Source organism: Nyctereutes procyonoides, unplaced genomic scaffold (genome assembly GCF_905146905.1).
Source record: "Nyctereutes procyonoides isolate TBG_1078 unplaced genomic scaffold, NYPRO_anot_genome, whole genome shotgun sequence".
In the NCBI taxonomy this organism is placed as follows: domain Eukaryota; kingdom Metazoa; phylum Chordata; class Mammalia; order Carnivora; family Canidae; genus Nyctereutes; species Nyctereutes procyonoides.
Genome location: NW_026575126.1, coordinates 35,151,451 through 35,168,851, shown reverse-complemented (window position 1 = coordinate 35,168,851; position 17,401 = coordinate 35,151,451). Strand labels below are relative to the sequence as shown.

The window sequence follows — 17,401 nt, the reverse complement described above, 5'->3', positions numbered from 1 at the left end:
AAAATGTTCCCCTTATCTCTTGGCATTCCCTCCTCACATTCCCCATGCTGAGCTACTTGTAGCTCTCCTTTCTTGTCTCTTAGCCTTTATACAAACTGCTTCTACCTGGAACTCCCCTTCCCTCCTCTGATACTCCAAATGGGCTAATTCCTCCATCCTAGGGGAAGCTTTCTCTGATACACTATTCACCCCTCTCCCTGATTGGTGCAGCACCCCCCCTGCTAGGTTCCTACAGCCCAGTAGCATTTATCATACTGGTACAGAAGAAACTGACAACCCAACTTCCAGCCTGAGGCTGCCCACTCCCTTCTATCAGAGAGACACAATAACAAAAGAAGTTAATGTTGCTGTCCTTGGACAATGAAGGAGGAAACCATCTAAAAATAACATGGGCAGGGAAAGCTGCCAGGATCTGGGGCGACTTTTATCCTTTCTCTCTGTTAGAATTGGAATGAAGTGTCCAGTCTCCTACCACACTGTATGGTTTGGGGCATTACATTTTATGTGGGATTGTTAACTTCACTGATACGGAGTTAGTTTATATTCCAAATTCTCCCTGAATAGCTCTTAAACTAGCCATGATTTTTTTTAAAGATTTTATTTATCTATTCACAAGAGACAGAGACCCAGGCAGAGGGAGAAGCAGGCTCCTCACAGGGAGCCCGATGCAGGACTCAATCCTAGGACCCCGAGATCACGACCTGAGCCAAAGGCAGATGCTCAACCACTGAGCCATCCAGGTGCCCCTAGCCATGAACTTTTATATATGCAGCCTTACATGGTTTTTTTTTTTAAGATTTTATTTATTTATTCATGAGAGACACACACAGAGAGAGGCAGAGACAGAAGCAGGCTCCATGCAGGGAGCCCGATATGGGACTTGATCCCAGGTCTCCAGGATCACTCCCTGGGCCAAAGGCAGGCGCTTAACCACTGAGCCATCCAGGCGTCCCTTACATGAGTTTCTTTGTCTCTTCAACAGGCATTGTAGCTCTGTGGTTTTCAATTAATTGTCTTCTTTAAGGTTTAGACCAAGACATTAGTATCTTCTTGCCTGTTCAGCTGACAGTGTATTTCACTTCTTTGTCAGTGATTGGGAAATCTTTAAAATAATTCACATATCCCGCCTCCCATCCCAACCAATTTCTTTTCTTTTAAGATTTTATTTTTAAGTCATCTCTACACCCAACATGGGGCTCAAACTCAAAACCCTAAGATCAGAGCTGCATGCTCCATTGTTTGAGCCAGCCAGGTGCCCTCCCGCAGTTTCTTTCTTTTTTTTTTTTTTCAAGATTTTTTTCATTTTCATGAGAGACAAACACAGAGGAGAGAGAGAGAGAGAGAGAGAGAGAGAGAGGCAGAGACAGAAGCAGGCTCCATGCAAGGATCCCGATGTGGGACTTGATCCCGGACAGGATCATGCTCTGGGCCAAAGGCAGGCGTCAAACTGCTGAGCCACCCAGGGATCCCCTCTCCCGCAGTTTCAAGCTTAGTCATGTCTGTTGTTTGTTTGTGACATTGGGACATTGTACAGTATATGGTTGAATCCTTGTAAATTAACTATGGTACTCCCATGTCAGTGTTTCTTCACTATTGTGTCCGCAGTGGGTGAGCCAGGGTAAGTTTCACAGTGGGGTGATTTTGAAGGCTGGGTAGGGGTCAGTCGGGTGAAAAGGAAGGGGAGAGGCAAAGGCAGAGGCAGAGGCCGACACAGGGAGGCATGAAAGAGCTTATAAGTGAAGGATAGTCAAGTTGCCAGGACAGCAGGGTGTCTGACTGGCTCAGTAGAGCATGCAGCCGTTGATCTCAGGGTTGCAAGTTTTGAGCCCTACACTGGGCGTAGAGATTACTTAAAATCTTAAAAAAAGAAAAAACAACTTTAAAAAAATGTGGGTAGAGTAGAAGCAATTGTGGATAGAGAGGGGCAGGTAGGCTATTAGGGAACCTTCCATGCCACAGTACTCTGTTGGAGATGCAGTTTCTTAATCTATTACAATGAGGATAGTACCTGTCTCTAGTTTGGACCTTATACATAAGCAGGGGTGATATTTAAATATTAAGCCATCAGTACAACCAGGTACAACTCAGTCTGAGGGAAGCAACCAGCTGAGGGAGATCTTTTTATGGGGTTAAATGCTCTCAACTAGAGTGAAGGAAAAGTACTAATGCGGGAAAAGCCAGCTACCCCTGGAAATAATGGTAGGTCCTGATATCCCCTAGGATTTTCTCCACATCTCGTCTCTAAGAGTCCACCTCAGGCCCAAAGAATAGAATTTTACTTGTCTTTGTAGATACATTGTTATGTGGCTGGCCTCAGTGCCACCCCAGAGGAAACTAAACTGGAAAGGAAGGGAGGGAAGATGCTAAGTGATTTATATGAACTCTTTGATCCTCACCCAATTTGGGGAAGTGAGGCATCATTAGATGCATTTTATTACCTGGAAACAGGCTTTGCTTGTTGGCTGATCCCTCAACAGGTGGTGAGAGGCTTTCTAGTCTAGGTCCCTTTTGCTCTGAAGCATGCTCTTTTCTCGGTTACTCTGGAGTTCCAAAATCCTCCTCACCTTCAGGTAAAGCTTCAATATCACTTCCATTTCTCACTCCCCCATCCAGCCACCCAAGCCATGTTCAAAAAAGCAACTTGAAACATATGTTTTTATTTGACAAAAAAAGAAAAGGGGAAAAATGTGACAAGCCATAGCCATCCCCTAACAAACTACAAACTCTTGGAATACAAAATAAAAAGGAAATCCAAGCAGTCTTGATGAGATGAAAATTTGGTTTCACAAAGCTGAAAAATCCGTTACAAAGTCTCTATTGTATAAATATAGTCAGTCTTATCTTTAATGTAGAGTCAGACCAAAAAAAAAAATGTGTTGGTATAAGAAATCGCCCAGTCCTTGAATATACCAAAATGCTCATTTGTCTTCCCAGCCAAATCAGGTGATGCTTACATGAGAATTACTTATGCCTTCCACTCTAGGTAACCAAATGAGATTTAAGTATTTTATCTCCCCCAATAGCCTGTGCAAACCATTATAGTCTTGGTTTAAGAGAGAAAGGCTTTTCCCATATAAAATCTAACATGTGTCTATTCTAAAATTGATTATGGTGATTGCTGCACAATTCTGTGAATATACTAAAATCCATTGAATTGTACATTTTCAATGAGCCAATTGTATGGTATGTGAATTATACCTCAATAGGGCTGTTAAAAATATAAAATATGTCTAAGGAACAGGTGATTCCAATATTATAACTCAGGAGCTCCTGGCAGGACATAGGGAAGATCTGTAGAAGTCGGTACACTAAGGGATAGTAAAAGGGAGATGGTTAAAGCATTATGCCTAAATCAGTGGAGTCTGAGGTCAGTCTGGGGGCACTCAGTTTCAAGAGGTCAGGATAAAGAAGTCAAGAGGGTATATACTTTTTCCTACTGCTTCCAGAGTCATCTAAGGACCTTGTATGGCTCTTGTCACCAAATAAATTTATTCAGTGGGAAAGGAGATGCTTTCTGGGTGTTGCTGAAGCTACAGAAAACTTTACACTAGAGTTCAGGAGCTAGGTATCTGCATCCATTGGGAGAAATTCCAATATCGCTACAGGATCTGAGAACCTGACTCCCACGAGAGGAGGATACCCCCCAAAGCTTCTAGATTTATTGAACCAATGGGACTGCCTGCCTTCAGTAATGCTGCTGATGACCAGAGGTCACAGCAGGGCCCTGTTCTCACTGACCCTTTTCTAAGGCCACTGCCAGGGCAGCCATGCCTCATCAGATCAGCAGATCCTTTGTATGGCAGACAAACCACCCTGAATTGCCATCCCATGCTATACCTATACTGTGGGCACCAGGTGGCCACTCAGAAAAGGAGATAGGCACAGCCAAGGATAACTGGGTCCTTGACCAAGGGATGGGCATGCCAGCGTGACAACATGGGAGGGAGGATCACCAGTAGTAAAAAGAAAATGGGAACTTTAAACTCTTGCACTGATTTTGCCATTGTAGTTACTTAAAGTCCATCAACTATACTGGGTGTAAAAGTGGAGAAAAGAGGCACAGAGGACACTCACTTTACTCACCTTTAAGAAAGGATGCTGCCAGAAATTGGGACTAGAAGTCTTTTTAGTTTTTTTAGCACACAGAAGAAATGGGAACAGGAAACAGAGAAGGTTAGGGGCTTGAAAGCATGACATGTACCAGTTTGCCAAATATCTTGTTCAATTCCTCTAGTCTTTCCTCCATGAAGACTGATCTGGTCCTCTGGCTCAGGTATGGGCTGGGAGTCAATTCCCTTTTTTGGCCAGCCTAGAAAATGTTTATTCTGCAGCTGAGCAGATGGTTAAGCTTAGAAGCAGACATCCTAGCCACCTCGGGTCCTTCCCGTTGTGGGCCGGATCCTCCAGGACGGCCCTGTTAAAACTTTGGCTTCCTTATGTTCTTTCAAAATAAGATCCCCCTGTTCCAATGATAAGGCTCAAATCTCTATGAATGGGGCCCTCAAGGACAGGAAATTTTCCTTACTGGTAAGGTTTGTCATGTCTGTGGGTCAAAGCAAGCAGAGAAGAAAGCTAGAACATCTGTGTTTGGGGCTTACCTGGCTCTCTTTAGTGTCCTAGGGAGATGGTGGGATGTTTAAAAAAAAAAAAAGTGTGTGTTGGGAGAATAGATTCACCAGGGCTTTGGGTATTTTCTTGGTGCACTTTTTCCTTTGGCTCCTGTGAGAATATTTATTGCTTACTGAGAAAAAGGGAGTAAAGTACCTAGTTTAAAAAATAAAACAAATAAAACTTTCCTTCTTGTCTCTCTTTGTGCTTATCGAGCCTTTTCTTCCCCAGGCCTTACTCACCTTGCCCTCAGCCTATGTGCATGAAATTTAATGTGAGCTGGTTATCCAGGAGAGATGAATCCAGGCTACCATGATGGTCCAGAAGGGAACGCCAACACCCTCCTTACCCAGCCTCTTTCCTCAAGAGATCATGAGCTGAAGGGCATATCATCGGACAAACCTCCAGCTGCTTCTGCCCTTAAATAAGGGGACAGAGGAAGTTGTTTCTATATTTAAGAGAGAACTATTTTCATTCCAGAGCTATAAGAGTTATGAGCAGATGAAGCTATGACTCTGGTGGCTGGACCATTTTGGGAAACAAGATGCAAGCAAGGGAGTAATATACAAACAAAGTGTGGGTATATTTGACAGGTTTGAGGCAAGCAGAAAGGAGGGCTTGGGTACTCTATAAAAAAACTAATATCTGAAATTCAAACTTCTTCTGATAAGGCCACAATGAAGAGATTTCCAGCAGGAAGCTGGCACCCAAATTGCCACAGGCTTGCAAGGTGACGTGCCCAGGTGAGGAGGCAGGGGAGGCAGGGCAGTGCCTCTCACAGGTCCATGTCTGGGCCTCCTGAGGATGTCTTCAGTGGCACGGAGTCAAATCCATCAGGAGTCCTCTGAAAGAGAGATGGTGACAGGAGCTGGCTGCTGCACGGGGGCAAGTTTGGGAAACAAAGGAGAGAAATGGAAAATAGGTGACAGAAGGAACCCTTATGGAATTCCTGCTTCCAGTAGCTTTGTGGAAACAGACATAAGATACCCTCTATTCTTCTTGGTCCTTTCAGTCAGTCAGAGGATAAGAAAAATCTTTAAGATCCCCTGCTTTGCATCTTTCCTGATCTCTAAAAACCCAGAAAGACTCAGGAGTCCCAGGGTAAGTTGTTGTCTCATTGATTAAATACATGCACGGGCACGCAATGCAGGTGCGTGCAACGTCACCGTGATAGGTCAGCATAAAGGGAATGAGATTCAGCAATCTAAACACCCACCAGTCCTCCCCTCCCCATCCCTCCAGTCCTCTCCTCTTTGTTACCACCCTCCCCACCCACACCTGTTTGATGAACTGGTTCAGGGCAGCAGTGAGGTATGGGTTCTGGCAGACTGGGGCTGCAGAGGGCTGTGGCCCTGGAGGCGTTGCTTGGATGCTCTCTGCTCACCCCACACCCAGCGACAGTGTTGTCAGCATTGCATTTATGAGCTTCAAATTTGCTCACCCACCCACACATACAGAGCCAACTATCCCGGCTCCACAATGCTCAGCGGTGAGCAGCGTAGACTTAGCTATGACTCAGCCCCCCAAGGAACCAGGGCCCAGACATCGGGGGACAGCACCCTCCACTGGTCAAAGGAGAGCCTTGCTTCTATCAGAAGTTGATCCTAGAGATCGCCTCTTCCCCACCCTCCAAAAAAAAAAAGGGGGGGGGGGAATGATTCTTACAACGTGGATGGTTCAATACTCCTTCTGGAAGTTAAAAGGCCCAAACAGTCCATCAACTGGAGTGCATGTTGGGAGAGAAGGAGCCTGGTCAAGAGCAGCCTTGGGCCCCATGGGAAACAGTAATGGTGTGGAAATACTGAAGGTAGAAGCCAGGATTTTGAGGGTGGGGGGATAGAACAGTCGGGAGGGTGGGGAGTAGAGTAGTGAGTGGTCCCTGAACAGTGTGGGACCATTCAGTGTCCTAGGACTGGTGTCTTCTCCAGCCCTCCAGGCTGTCCTCAGTAGGGGCGCTGGCCAGCCTCCCTACCTTGGAGGTAAATGATTTGATCTTCCCAAAGAGTGACTTCTTGCTGGTAAAGATGAGGTCATCCTCCACATCCTCGCCTTCCATGATGGCACAGCTGTCGGCTGCTGGCAGGTCGCAGTCCTTGAGCGTAGCGTTCATCACCAGCTTAGAGTACTTGTACTCCAGTCTATGAGGCAGGGGGAATGGCAAAGAGAAAACAACAAAATGTGGAATAAGGGAGAGGGGAGGGAGAAGGACTGGGCCATAAACAGGTAACCACAGGTAAGGAAACTGAAGCATAACAAAATGGCGTGAGGGCTGGGCATATAGCTAAGGAATCTTGATTTCCAGCTCAGCAATCTTTTTTTTGTTGTTGTTGTTAAGGCTGGCTGTTGCTGTGTACCCAAAGCCTAATAGAAATATTGGAATCACAAAGTTATTATTTTAATTATTAATAATAACAACAAATTGAGGATACTATGCTTTTGAGCATCTAACAGTCATTTATAGACTGCCATGTGGTACTGTCCCTGTTCCTGAACAGGGTCAGGATAGCCAAGGTATACATTGGATAAGTGGCTCAACGAGTCTCTGGCCAGAGTCACAGGGTCTGTGGCCAACTCCAGAGAAAAGTCTCATGAATTTATTTCTTGGCTATTCTCTTCCTGGTTCAATGATCCAATCCTGCCCATCCCCAAACTCCGATACCCCATCATGTACTTTTGATTCTTTTTCCAAAAGTAACAGGTCAAGACGGTAAGCAGGATGGCAGTACAGGTGCCTGCAGAGATGCCCACTTTCAGCCAGAAATCGATCGTTTTGCAGATGGTGACTCTCTGTTCAGGCAGGGAGATGCCACCCACGCATAGCTTTGGTTCTCGCCACACATAAGTAGTTTTCTATTGGGGAGAAAAACAAAGGAACTCAGAGATCACATTCCATCCTCTCCTGGGACTTCCTCAAGCAGAGAAACCCACCTGGATCCCAGCCACGCAGCTGCTGACGATAGCGTGGTAGTCAGCAGGGGAACAGAGCGGACAAGCAGCCAGGCTCTCCCACAGGAAGTGGAAGTTACAGCCATCACAGGTCCCATCGGAGCATGTGCTAGCAAAGCAGAAAGGAGACTTGAGTTGCTTACTCGTTGGATGGTGAGAAGATCTGGTGGGAGTCCTGTCACCTGATAGCTAGCCTGTACCATCCTCTCCTTGCCAAACTGTTAGCCCCACCAGGGTCCTCCCAATTAGTCCTTAATACAGATTTTGCTCTCTGATTTCCCTGATGACAAGAGGCCTTTCAGCCTCCACTGGGCTGTCTACTCTATGCCTGTTTGTTTCTGCTAACATAAGATGAGAGCTAGTGTCAGGTGTCTGAGCTGTAGCATGGTTGCCCCAACCAACCCCTCAGAGGCCCCTGTTCTCCCCCATGGACTTGTGACATTTTGCCAAAGCCACTGTGATGCAGCTTCCTGGGGGATGGGTTTCAGGAATGAACTTCAGGCCATGGACATCTGTTAGGTACTCTACTGTGATGTTTACAACAGCAAGAACAGTGTCTTTTGCTTTGACAACACCGCTGACCCAAAATAGCCTGCTTTGCTCCCTATCTCCCTGAGCAGCTGCTATTTAAAAGCAGCATTTTCCAAACCATCTTCCTCAAGATACCTGTGCCCTTCAAGATGTTAGTAGGGGTTATGTGGGATGGCGTGGGGTGGGGTGGGGGAGGAGTACTATAAGCAAATAGGTTCCAGAGTGCTCAATTTAGTGTACTCAGCTATTAAATTCAGAATTGGGTTTTTTGGTTGTGGAGAGATTCCTAGGATTCTTTAAACCATTACTTCTAATAATAGCTAGTACATGCCAGGGAATCGAAAGTCCACAAGTCTCACAGTCTCATTGAATCCCCACAACCACCCCCTGAGGGAACTTCTTCTTATCCTCATTTTACAGATATGGAACAAGAAGCCCAGGGAGGATAAGAAATGTATCCACAATAACATAGCTAGTAAGTGGAGGACATGAATCCAATAACCACTTGGCTATGCCACTGTCCCCATAATGGCATGAGAATGTGAGAGTAGCTTGGACTCTTCCTTCTGCCCCATTCTTGACATCTGAAGATTGAGAATTTGGAGCCATGCCTGTGTCCCCAAGAGCCCATCGATGGTTCTCAGATTGTTTTCTCTTTGGTTCTTGGGATGAAACGAATCCAAAGAAGCAAGACCTTGTCACACCCCTTTACCTTGGCAGTGACAGACTTCCAGGGGTGGGTTTCAGCGGACTGCATCTGACACGGATGGTGGTTGACCTCCCAAAACTACAGGACTGGGTCACATCGTTGGACCTGCAGAGAAAGTCAGCCCCCGCAGGGGAACGAGTCACTCACCTGTTTCATTGGAGAGTCACTCACTGAGGTCAACATGGAACAATTCCCTTGCTGGGGAAGTCAGGACTTGGGAGTGCACAGGTGTTGGTTTATACACCGAGAGAGTGGGGCTCAGGGAGATCCGGTCAAGGGGAAAGGCACTGGTCCAGGAAAGGTTAGCATATGCATAACACCAGAGTCTCCTAAGGCAGGAAGGGAAGTCAGCCACAGATAAGCCCATGTTTCTCCCTGCCTCCGGGGCAGACCTGCCCCAATAGTACCCCAAAAGCTGGGATCAGTGAACTCCCAGCCTGTAGCTGTCATTGCTGGGTGAATCTGCTAGACATCGGACATGTTCTGGCTTGATAAGTAGGTGGCTGGAGAGAGGGATGCACCAGGAATTGTGGAGGGGCTAGGTTTCCCTTGCATCGGCCTGGTCTCTCATCTTCACCTATAAAAGAAGATCACGTCCGGTATTCCCAAGGACTCCGGGTGGAAAAGTTCAGCTGGGGAGGTGATTCCATCCAGAGTCATATCTGTTGTCACCCCTGCCAAATTAGAGCTCCTAATTAGTTGTCACTAGTAGCATGAGCCAGCAACCACTTCAATTCTTTCAATACCTGTCAACATCCAAACCTTCCTCCATCTCCTCACATCCCCGACTGGCTCATGAGAGGGCGAACCAAAGTTTGTCAGAGGCCCCAGGGGGCACTTGGCACCCCGGGAAGCAACAGAAGACAGAGATCAAGAGGTTGGGTCCCTCATCGGGGGCCTTTTTACCTCAGAGCCCGGTAGCCTCACTGTCTCATACACACATACACGCTCAACGAGGCTGGAGCGGCTGGGTTACTCACCAATAAGTCGGTCGGCGAGGCTGACAGGCTGCGAGGACACTCCAGCCTTGTAGCCTGTCACCTCTGGGGGGATGATGACCGCCTGGCATACGTAAGCTGTGATGGATTTGGAGAAACCCGACTCACCCTCAGGAATCCGGAGGTCAGTGACATTGTCTGCACACACGGACATTTTCTTACCCTGGGTTGGGGGACGTTGGGGGGAAGGAGAGGGATGGAGTGAATGAATGGCCACAGGACTCCCAAAGTGGAGGAGGCCAGAGTGCTTGCACGTTTGAAATTTCAGCCTTCCAACAGTATGTCGGTATGTCACAGTGGAATGATTCATCCCAGATCTAATTACAAGACGGATTTTTTTTTTTAAGCTAAAAATAAGACCTCCGTGTCCTAGTTACTGCAACTCTGGCCCAGGGTCACAAGCCTTGTTTCCTTGAAGTCACATGGGAGCCTCATATGAGCAGGGTTGTGATGGTGGCAACTGATCTGGAGCTCTAATCTACTAACCCACCAGTTAAGGGTCTTCCTTATCCTGACCAGTTTTCCAGATAGATACTGAAATATCTGATTCCCTGAAATTTTTGAACATCTGGTCTGGTTCACATTCTCTCTCTGTGTTTCCTTTCATGCTTGTCTTGGGAGCACTTTCCAGAGAATCCCAGCAGTTAAAACCGACCCCATAACTAACTCCCTCCCTGCCGGGGACATCTTAGAAATAATTGGAACCTATTCCATTAAAAAAAAAAAAGTATCAAGAGAAGAAACTTTGTGTTTCTACAGGGAACACGCCAAGAAATAAAACATTCTGTAACAACCCTTACGGTAGAGAACTCTGGAAGATAGTAGGAATGAGATTCCTTCTTCCTGGAGATTTCCTAATACAAGACATGTTAAGATATTATTCCTTCAGGGTAGCCCCGATGGCTCAGCGGTTTAGCGCTGCCTTCAGCCCAGGGCCTGATCCTGGAGTCCGGGATCAACTCCCATGTCAGGCTTCCTGCATGGAGCCTGCTTCTCCCTCTGCCTGTGTCTCTGCCTCTCTCTCATGAATAAATAAATAAAATCTTAACAAAAAAAAGACCGAAATTTTGCCTTTTGCAACCACATGGATAGAGCTAACGAGTATACCCTAAGTGAAATAAAGAAAATTACCTATGATTATACTCGTATGCAGAATTTAAGAGACAAAATAAATGAACAAAGAAAAAAGAGGGGGAGGGGCAAACCAAGAAACAGACGCTTTTTTTTTAAAGATTTATTTATTTATTTATTCATGATAGACAGAGAGATAGAGAGAGAGAGAGAGGCAGAGACACAGGCAGAGGGAGAAGCAGGCTCCATGCCGGGAGCCCGACGTGGGACTCGATCCTGGGACTCCAAAATTGCATCCTGGGCCAAAGGCAGACACCAAACCGCTGAGCCACCCAGGGATCCCCAAGAAGCAGACTCTTAATTATAGAGTACAAGCTGAGTACCAGAAAGGAGGTGAGTATGGGATGGGTGAAATAGGTGATGGGGATTAGGAGGGCACTTGTGATGAGCATAAGCTGTGGTATGGAAGTGTTGAATCACTATATTGAACTCCTGAAATGAATACAACACTGTATGTTAACTGTACTGGAATTAAAATTAAAAGCTTAACATGATGGACGCCCTGGTGGCTCAGTGGTTTAACACCGCCTTCGGCCTAGGGCGTGATCCTAGAGACCTAGGATCGAGTCCCACATCAGGCTCCTTGCATGGAGCCTGCTCCCTGCTGTTCTCCCTCTCTCTCTCTCTCTCTCTCTCTCTCTCTCTCTCTCTCTGTCTCTCATGAATAAATAAATAAGATCTTAAGAAAAGAAGCTTAACATGATTTTAAAAAATGGAAATATACTAAGATTTACAATGTATGATTTTCAATATTCTAAATTTTATTACAAATGAAGTTATGTCAGTTGCTAAATATGGTGATTCTTAGTTTATTTTTTAGCTTGTAAGGTATAAAGAACATGAGAACAGAAAGAAACCTTACATTATAGTATAATAAAGAGTTATTTTGTCTTTGCACTGACAGTCTATGGTGTGACAGTACATAGTAAGAATTTCTGAAAAGAATAAAGGAGCAAAGACCAAAAAAGGCAATCTCTTCAAATTCCCCATTTTCATCTCTCTTCCAACTCACTGAATAACTTTTGCTACATGGGTCTTGCTTTAATCAGTTTCAATTCCTGAGTTATCACTAACTCACTTCGGAAGCTTCATTTTAACTTCTTCAAAGATTTTAAAAACAAGATAGAAAAAAAAAAAACAAGATAGAGACATGTATCTCTAATCTTCCATAGGTTAGTTTCTTTCTTTTTTAAAATTGGGATATAATGGCCATGGAACATTGATTAGTTTATTTCTTGGCATGTTCTCTCTATAAACACAAATCAACTTTTTTTGCACACTACAGAAGGTGGTAGAGCTGTGCTGTGTAAAGGTCTCACGACCACACAGGGTCTCAAACTAAAGACTCAAGGTGCCCATTATTTTGTAACATTTGAAACTAACTCTCAAACTGCTAATCCTGGCTTGTTTGTAATTTAGTTAAGTGGAGAAGTGGTGTTATTACTCTACATTTCTGTCTTTGAATTTTGCATCCAAAAAATTTACAGCAGCATGAAATGGCTAAAGGTAACATTCTTTCCATATCCTATAAAGCCTTTTACATTACTTTTTTTTTTAATGGTCAGCAAAGGTTCTTAGAGATGAACTGCAAATAGTTTATTTTATCCAGCCTTTAGGAAACAAATGACAAGTGCCATGATTAGTGAACGCTGCTTTTTAAAGGGAAAAAAAAACTTCCTCTGGCATTATTTCTATATATTCATTTTGATAGAGAGTAAAGGTCAAGTAGGAGTAAATGAGTATCTTATCTTAAACACCTTTATTTTCCTAAGTGTTTATAATCCAAATGAAATAATTTTAGATCCGAAGGTCCTCTGGAAGAATAACAATCACTTAGAAACCCTTGCGTTTTCTCAATGGCCTGCTGCCTGGTTTTTCGGACTTTTGCTCCTGTGTCCATCTCTGGCTCTGACCCACTGGTGTCCCCTTTCAATACGACACAATCGGTACCCACACAGCTTACCTGGTTTCCACACAGACTGAGGGTAAAGTGATGGAAATATTTCAGCCCTTTGGAAGTGAAGCTTGGCCCTCCGGCCAGAGAGACGGTGTTTGCCAAAGCCAAGAAGTTGTAGTCCAGAACCCTGGTGGGGGTGCCGATTGAGAAGGTGCAGTCATTGTAGCACAGAGAGTGGATCTGAGGGGAAAGGGCCCATCAGGCTGGCTACTCAGGCGGCGCCCTAAGGGGACCGCGGTGGACAGGGGCTGCTAGTGTCTTCACCTTGTCCAGCCCAGGGGTGGGACAAGTGGACGTAAGGATTGGGTGGCCATTAAAATAAGGGAAATGGGCGAGTGGGGGTTATGTACAGCCCATGGCTCACTTGTTAGCACATATGTGACGTACAAACCCAAGTCTACTATTTTTCAGTAAGGAATTCGGTCAGAGTTTTAGCCTTGTCCCTATGCCTACATGATCGAACTCTCTCTCTCTCTTTTTTTTTTTGATCAAACTCTCTTAAGACACAAGGTAGCGCTTCTTGCTTTTCAGCAGAAGACAGTGAGGTGCTAACAGGATGCAGAAGAGAAACTACAAGCCTTGCCTGTGCCCCATTTAAAACTCACTGAAGCCTACCTCCTCCCTCCCAGGTTCTCTACAGGACACTGAGCTTTGGGAGGGGATTTAGGGGCGCCTGGGTGGCTCAATGGGCTATGCGTCAGATTCTTGGTTTTGGGCGCAAGTTGTGATCCCATGGGTCCTAATCTCACGGGTCACGAGATTGAGCCCCACATTGGGCTCTGTGCTCAGAGGGGAGTCTGCTTCTCTCCCTCTGCCCCTTCCCTCCCTTGAGCAGTCTCTCTCTCTTTGGCATAAATAAATAAATCCTTAAAAGGGGGGGCGGTATTTATTTCCCATAAGTCCTATAGACCACTTACTCCCATGTTAGGATCCTCATTCAGCAACTGTCATTCCCTCCCATAGCAGCAGAGGGAGCCCCAGGGGAGAAAGTTTGTGGCAAGGCTAAGGTGCCCAAAAGAGGTTGCCCAGGATCTGCAGAACGGCTGCATATACTGCCCAGCTAAACTGAGCGGCATTTGTGTGACTGTATAAATGCCTTACAGATGTCTGTGTGTTCATGTGGTTGTGATAGGTGAAATCCAAGCTCATTTAAAAAGCATGAATGAATACCCAAGAGCTGAGCAGCCCTGGTGGCTCAGCAGGTTTAGCGCCCCCCTCCAACCTAGGGCGTGATCCTGGAGACCCAGGATCAAGTCCCCCATCAGGTTCCCTGCATGGAGCCTGCTTCTCCCTCTGCCTGTGTCTCTGCCTCTCTCTGTGTGTGTCTCAATAAATAAGTAAAATGTTTTTCTTTTTTTTAAATTTTTATTTATTTATGACAGTCACAGAGAGAGAGAGAGGCAGAGACACAGGCAGAGGGAGAAGCAGGCTCCATGCACCGGGAGCCCGACGTGGGATTCGATCCCAGGTCTCCAGGATCGCGCCCCGGGCCAAAGACAGGCGCCAAACCACTGCGCCACCCAGGGATCCCTAAGTAAAATGTTTTAAAAAAAAAATACCCAAGAGCTTTTTGTCATGGTGCTTTCTTAGCTTCAGAAAGTACATGGGGGGGGGGGAGTACATGGGGGCAAGAACACTGTTTTTCTACTTTAGAAAAAACCTCTAGGATATAAGACAGCAATGCCAGTTAACTGTATGTTCCAGCAAAGGCGGCTGCCCTCCCAAAGGAGACTGGGCAAACGCTCATGATAATAGGCTCGGTTGAAGTAGGCTGAATGTGAGCCCAAGCTCTTATTCCTTCCCTTTAGGTCTCTACAGAGATCCAGATAACCCTCTGGACCAGATGGTCACAGACCTCCCTAATCCATCTCTTGAAGATGAGACTTCCCATGGCCCTGAAAACCAACCTCTACAGCTAAGAATTTGCCCTCCAGGATCACAGTCTGGGTGTGTGTTCTCAAAGACTCTCACCAGAGAGTAAGCTACAGGGCAGGCTTGGGTATGGCCCCTCAAGAACCCCACCAGGTCCTGACACCCTCTGAGGTGGGCCATCCAAAGGAGCAAGGTGAGGATGCATGACACAATGCTGGCACCTTGTTGCTCTTGGTCCCTGGACCACAGGGTATGCAGGCCTGAATGCCATAAGGCTGGTGGGCTTTCAAGATTGTGTTAGGGGGGCAGGAATGGCAGGTTCCTGAATCCCGATCAATGTAGAAGCCAGCAGGACAAGAGGTGCAGGAGGAGCCCATGTCAGAAGCTTCTAGGGCACAGGGACGGCAGTAGGAGGCCACCCCGTCCATGACGTTGGTGACATTGATGGAGTAGATTTTGGCGATGTCATTGGTGTACTTCCTGCCCTGGAAACAAGAGGAGAGAGGGCATAGGCCTGAGACACTGGCAGCAATTGAGTTCTCTAGGAATAGCATATGACTATTTAACACTCTTTATCCTATGATACTTGAGAAAAATCTTAGAAACATCCTAATCTTTTTACTCACTAAAGAGCAGTTCTTTGTTGTTGTTATTTTTTTTAAGAGTAGCTCTTTGTGAACATTTTGTGTCACATTAAACCAAGACTAACCCATTCTAAATGTATAAAAATATTAAGCGCCATAGGGGAAATATGCAGTAGATACCATCATATGAAAAAAAGTAGGTCTTTTCCTTGTGAAAGGGGAAAAAAATGTATTTGAACTTAGAGTGTCATTTTCCCTGGGGGTCATTTGGATAAAGCTGGATGCTTCTCAGAAGCTGAAATAGGAGAGTTCTATGCTTGACTCCTTCAGATCCTTCTAACCCCTTGGGTTCTGAACCTCACATTCATACTTAAGCTAAGGCCAGGAATCATCCTGGCCCAGAGGTCTCTCCTGGGAGCCAGGAGTCTGGAGAAGGGGAGGAGCTTACTGTCTCATGAAAAGTGGTCCTCTGGAAGGCCCAGGTGAAGCTCATGGTAGCATTCTCCTCGATGATATAGGTGTAGGACTGTTTGCCTTTGGAACCTTTCCATGTCTCCACGGGAGTGTTGGTCCTAGAATTCACACCCTGAACCCAAGACAGACAAGTGAAGAAGATACAATGGCTGGGTGGCTGGTAGGGGACAGGGTTCCCCTACTGCTGCCAAGCCAGGGCCCATCACGGTTGGGCAGACTCATGTTAAACTGTGAAGTCCCTGATGGACAGTCTGGGCCCTTCCTTTGTGAAATCACTATAATTGGGGGTGTCAGTTATGCTGATACACCAAAGGGGCAGAGGGGGACCAACGCTCCCAACAGTCCCAGGAAGCCCCATAGCAGACAAAGAAAGCGAAACATACCACCATGAAGTAGAGCTCACAGTTCACAGAACAGATGGTCTCAAAGACAAATGTGATCCTGGCCACCTCTTTATTCTCTGTGTCTGCCATCACCGACTGTGGAGGTCTGTGGGGGCAGAAGCTGAAAATTAGTGTCAGGGACCAGGCAGCACTTACTGAAGAGCCCGGACAGCAACCAAATGTCTGCTGGGGGACAGGATTAAGTTCTGGGTATGCCGGAAAGAGCGTGGATTAGTCCAATTCTGCTACCTGGCTATGTGACCAAATTGTAGTTTCCTTATCGGTAAAATGAAGGTGATAATACCTTTCTTATCTACCTTCCATCGCCATGGTGAGATCCCAGGGCATAGCAGATGTGGGAGTGCTTGGTAAGATGCTATAGAATCTCACCAGCCAAGCAGGGTCCTTGGAGCTGCAGCATTGCCCTCACCTGAGCTGTTAGAGGCACAGAACCTCAGGCCTCCCCAGACCCACAGAATGAGAATCTGCACACTGACATGATTCCTAGGTGATGCATGAGCACATTAGGGTTTGACAAGCTCTACCACCATTAGGTGTAAATTACCTACGTTCACTTATCAGCTCCCTCTCTCGGGTGGTAGGAGCTTTCCTTGGGTCGAGTGAGTAGATATTTCAGTTTGTCATCTCTTCAGCAAAGTTCTCAGGCTGGTCCTTCTTTTGGGAAAGAGAGAGCCATGCGGGGGTGGGGAGGATAGGGGGGGTGTGAGTGGGGGAGGTGAGGAAGCACTTTACTACAGTAGTCAGCTTTGTAAATTGAAAAGTAGTTTTGGGAATGTTACTCCCCCCAAAGCCTAAAAAATTTGCTCACCTTGTAAACAAGATAAAACTGCTCACCTCTGAGTAGTGTAAATTAAGGAAAGGGAAATGAATACCTTTTGAGCAACTATACCGTGGGCTAAATGCTGTGCTGGCGATGGAAAGGGGGAGCTTGAAGATGGTAATGGAGACATCAGACTGGCCATAGGGAAACCCATTCAGTGCTCCCATCTCATCTTGAAAGTGTATATCGGCAAAGATTTCACTTTGGCTTTGGAAATCCATTTATAGCTCAGCTTTTCTTTTGGCTTTGGCCATTTGCTTGTATCCTAAAGACCACCAGTGCCAGTTCCCATCTACACAGTTATGCTAACCACTGGACTAGAAGAATAATCTCAACCTGAGTTAGTCCAAAGTCACAGACTGTCAAC

At 46.0% G+C, this 17,401-nt stretch overlaps 1 protein-coding gene across 3 annotated transcripts in view; it reads right to left on the bottom strand.

Moving 5' to 3' along the window:
* Positions 1–2,638: 2,638 nt before the first annotated feature.
* The window catches only part of ELAPOR1 (endosome-lysosome associated apoptosis and autophagy regulator 1), a 72,793-nt gene continuing 58,030 nt past the window's right edge, over positions 2,639–17,401 (bottom strand). For 2 of the 3 annotated variants that reach the window (XM_055340920.1, XM_055340919.1), the window contains exons 13-23: positions 16,194–16,299; positions 15,785–15,922; positions 14,974–15,237; positions 12,887–13,060; positions 9,775–9,955; positions 9,372–9,468; positions 8,798–8,899; positions 7,537–7,663; positions 7,280–7,458; positions 6,581–6,746; positions 2,639–5,452 (exon numbers count right to left, since the gene is read on the bottom strand). In XM_055340920.1, coding sequence (XP_055196895.1) covers positions 5,384–5,452; positions 6,581–6,746; positions 7,280–7,458; positions 7,537–7,663; positions 8,798–8,899; positions 9,372–9,468; positions 9,775–9,955; positions 12,887–13,060; positions 14,974–15,237; positions 15,785–15,922; positions 16,194–16,299 — 1,603 coding nt within the window. In that variant the 3' untranslated portion in view covers positions 2,639–5,383. Of the gene's footprint in view, positions 5,484–6,580; positions 6,747–7,279; positions 7,459–7,536; positions 7,664–8,797; positions 8,900–9,371; positions 9,469–9,774; positions 9,956–12,886; positions 13,061–14,973; positions 15,238–15,784; positions 15,923–16,193; positions 16,300–17,401 lie in introns of all 3 variants that reach the window. The other variant, XM_055340921.1, reaches the window with a different exon arrangement.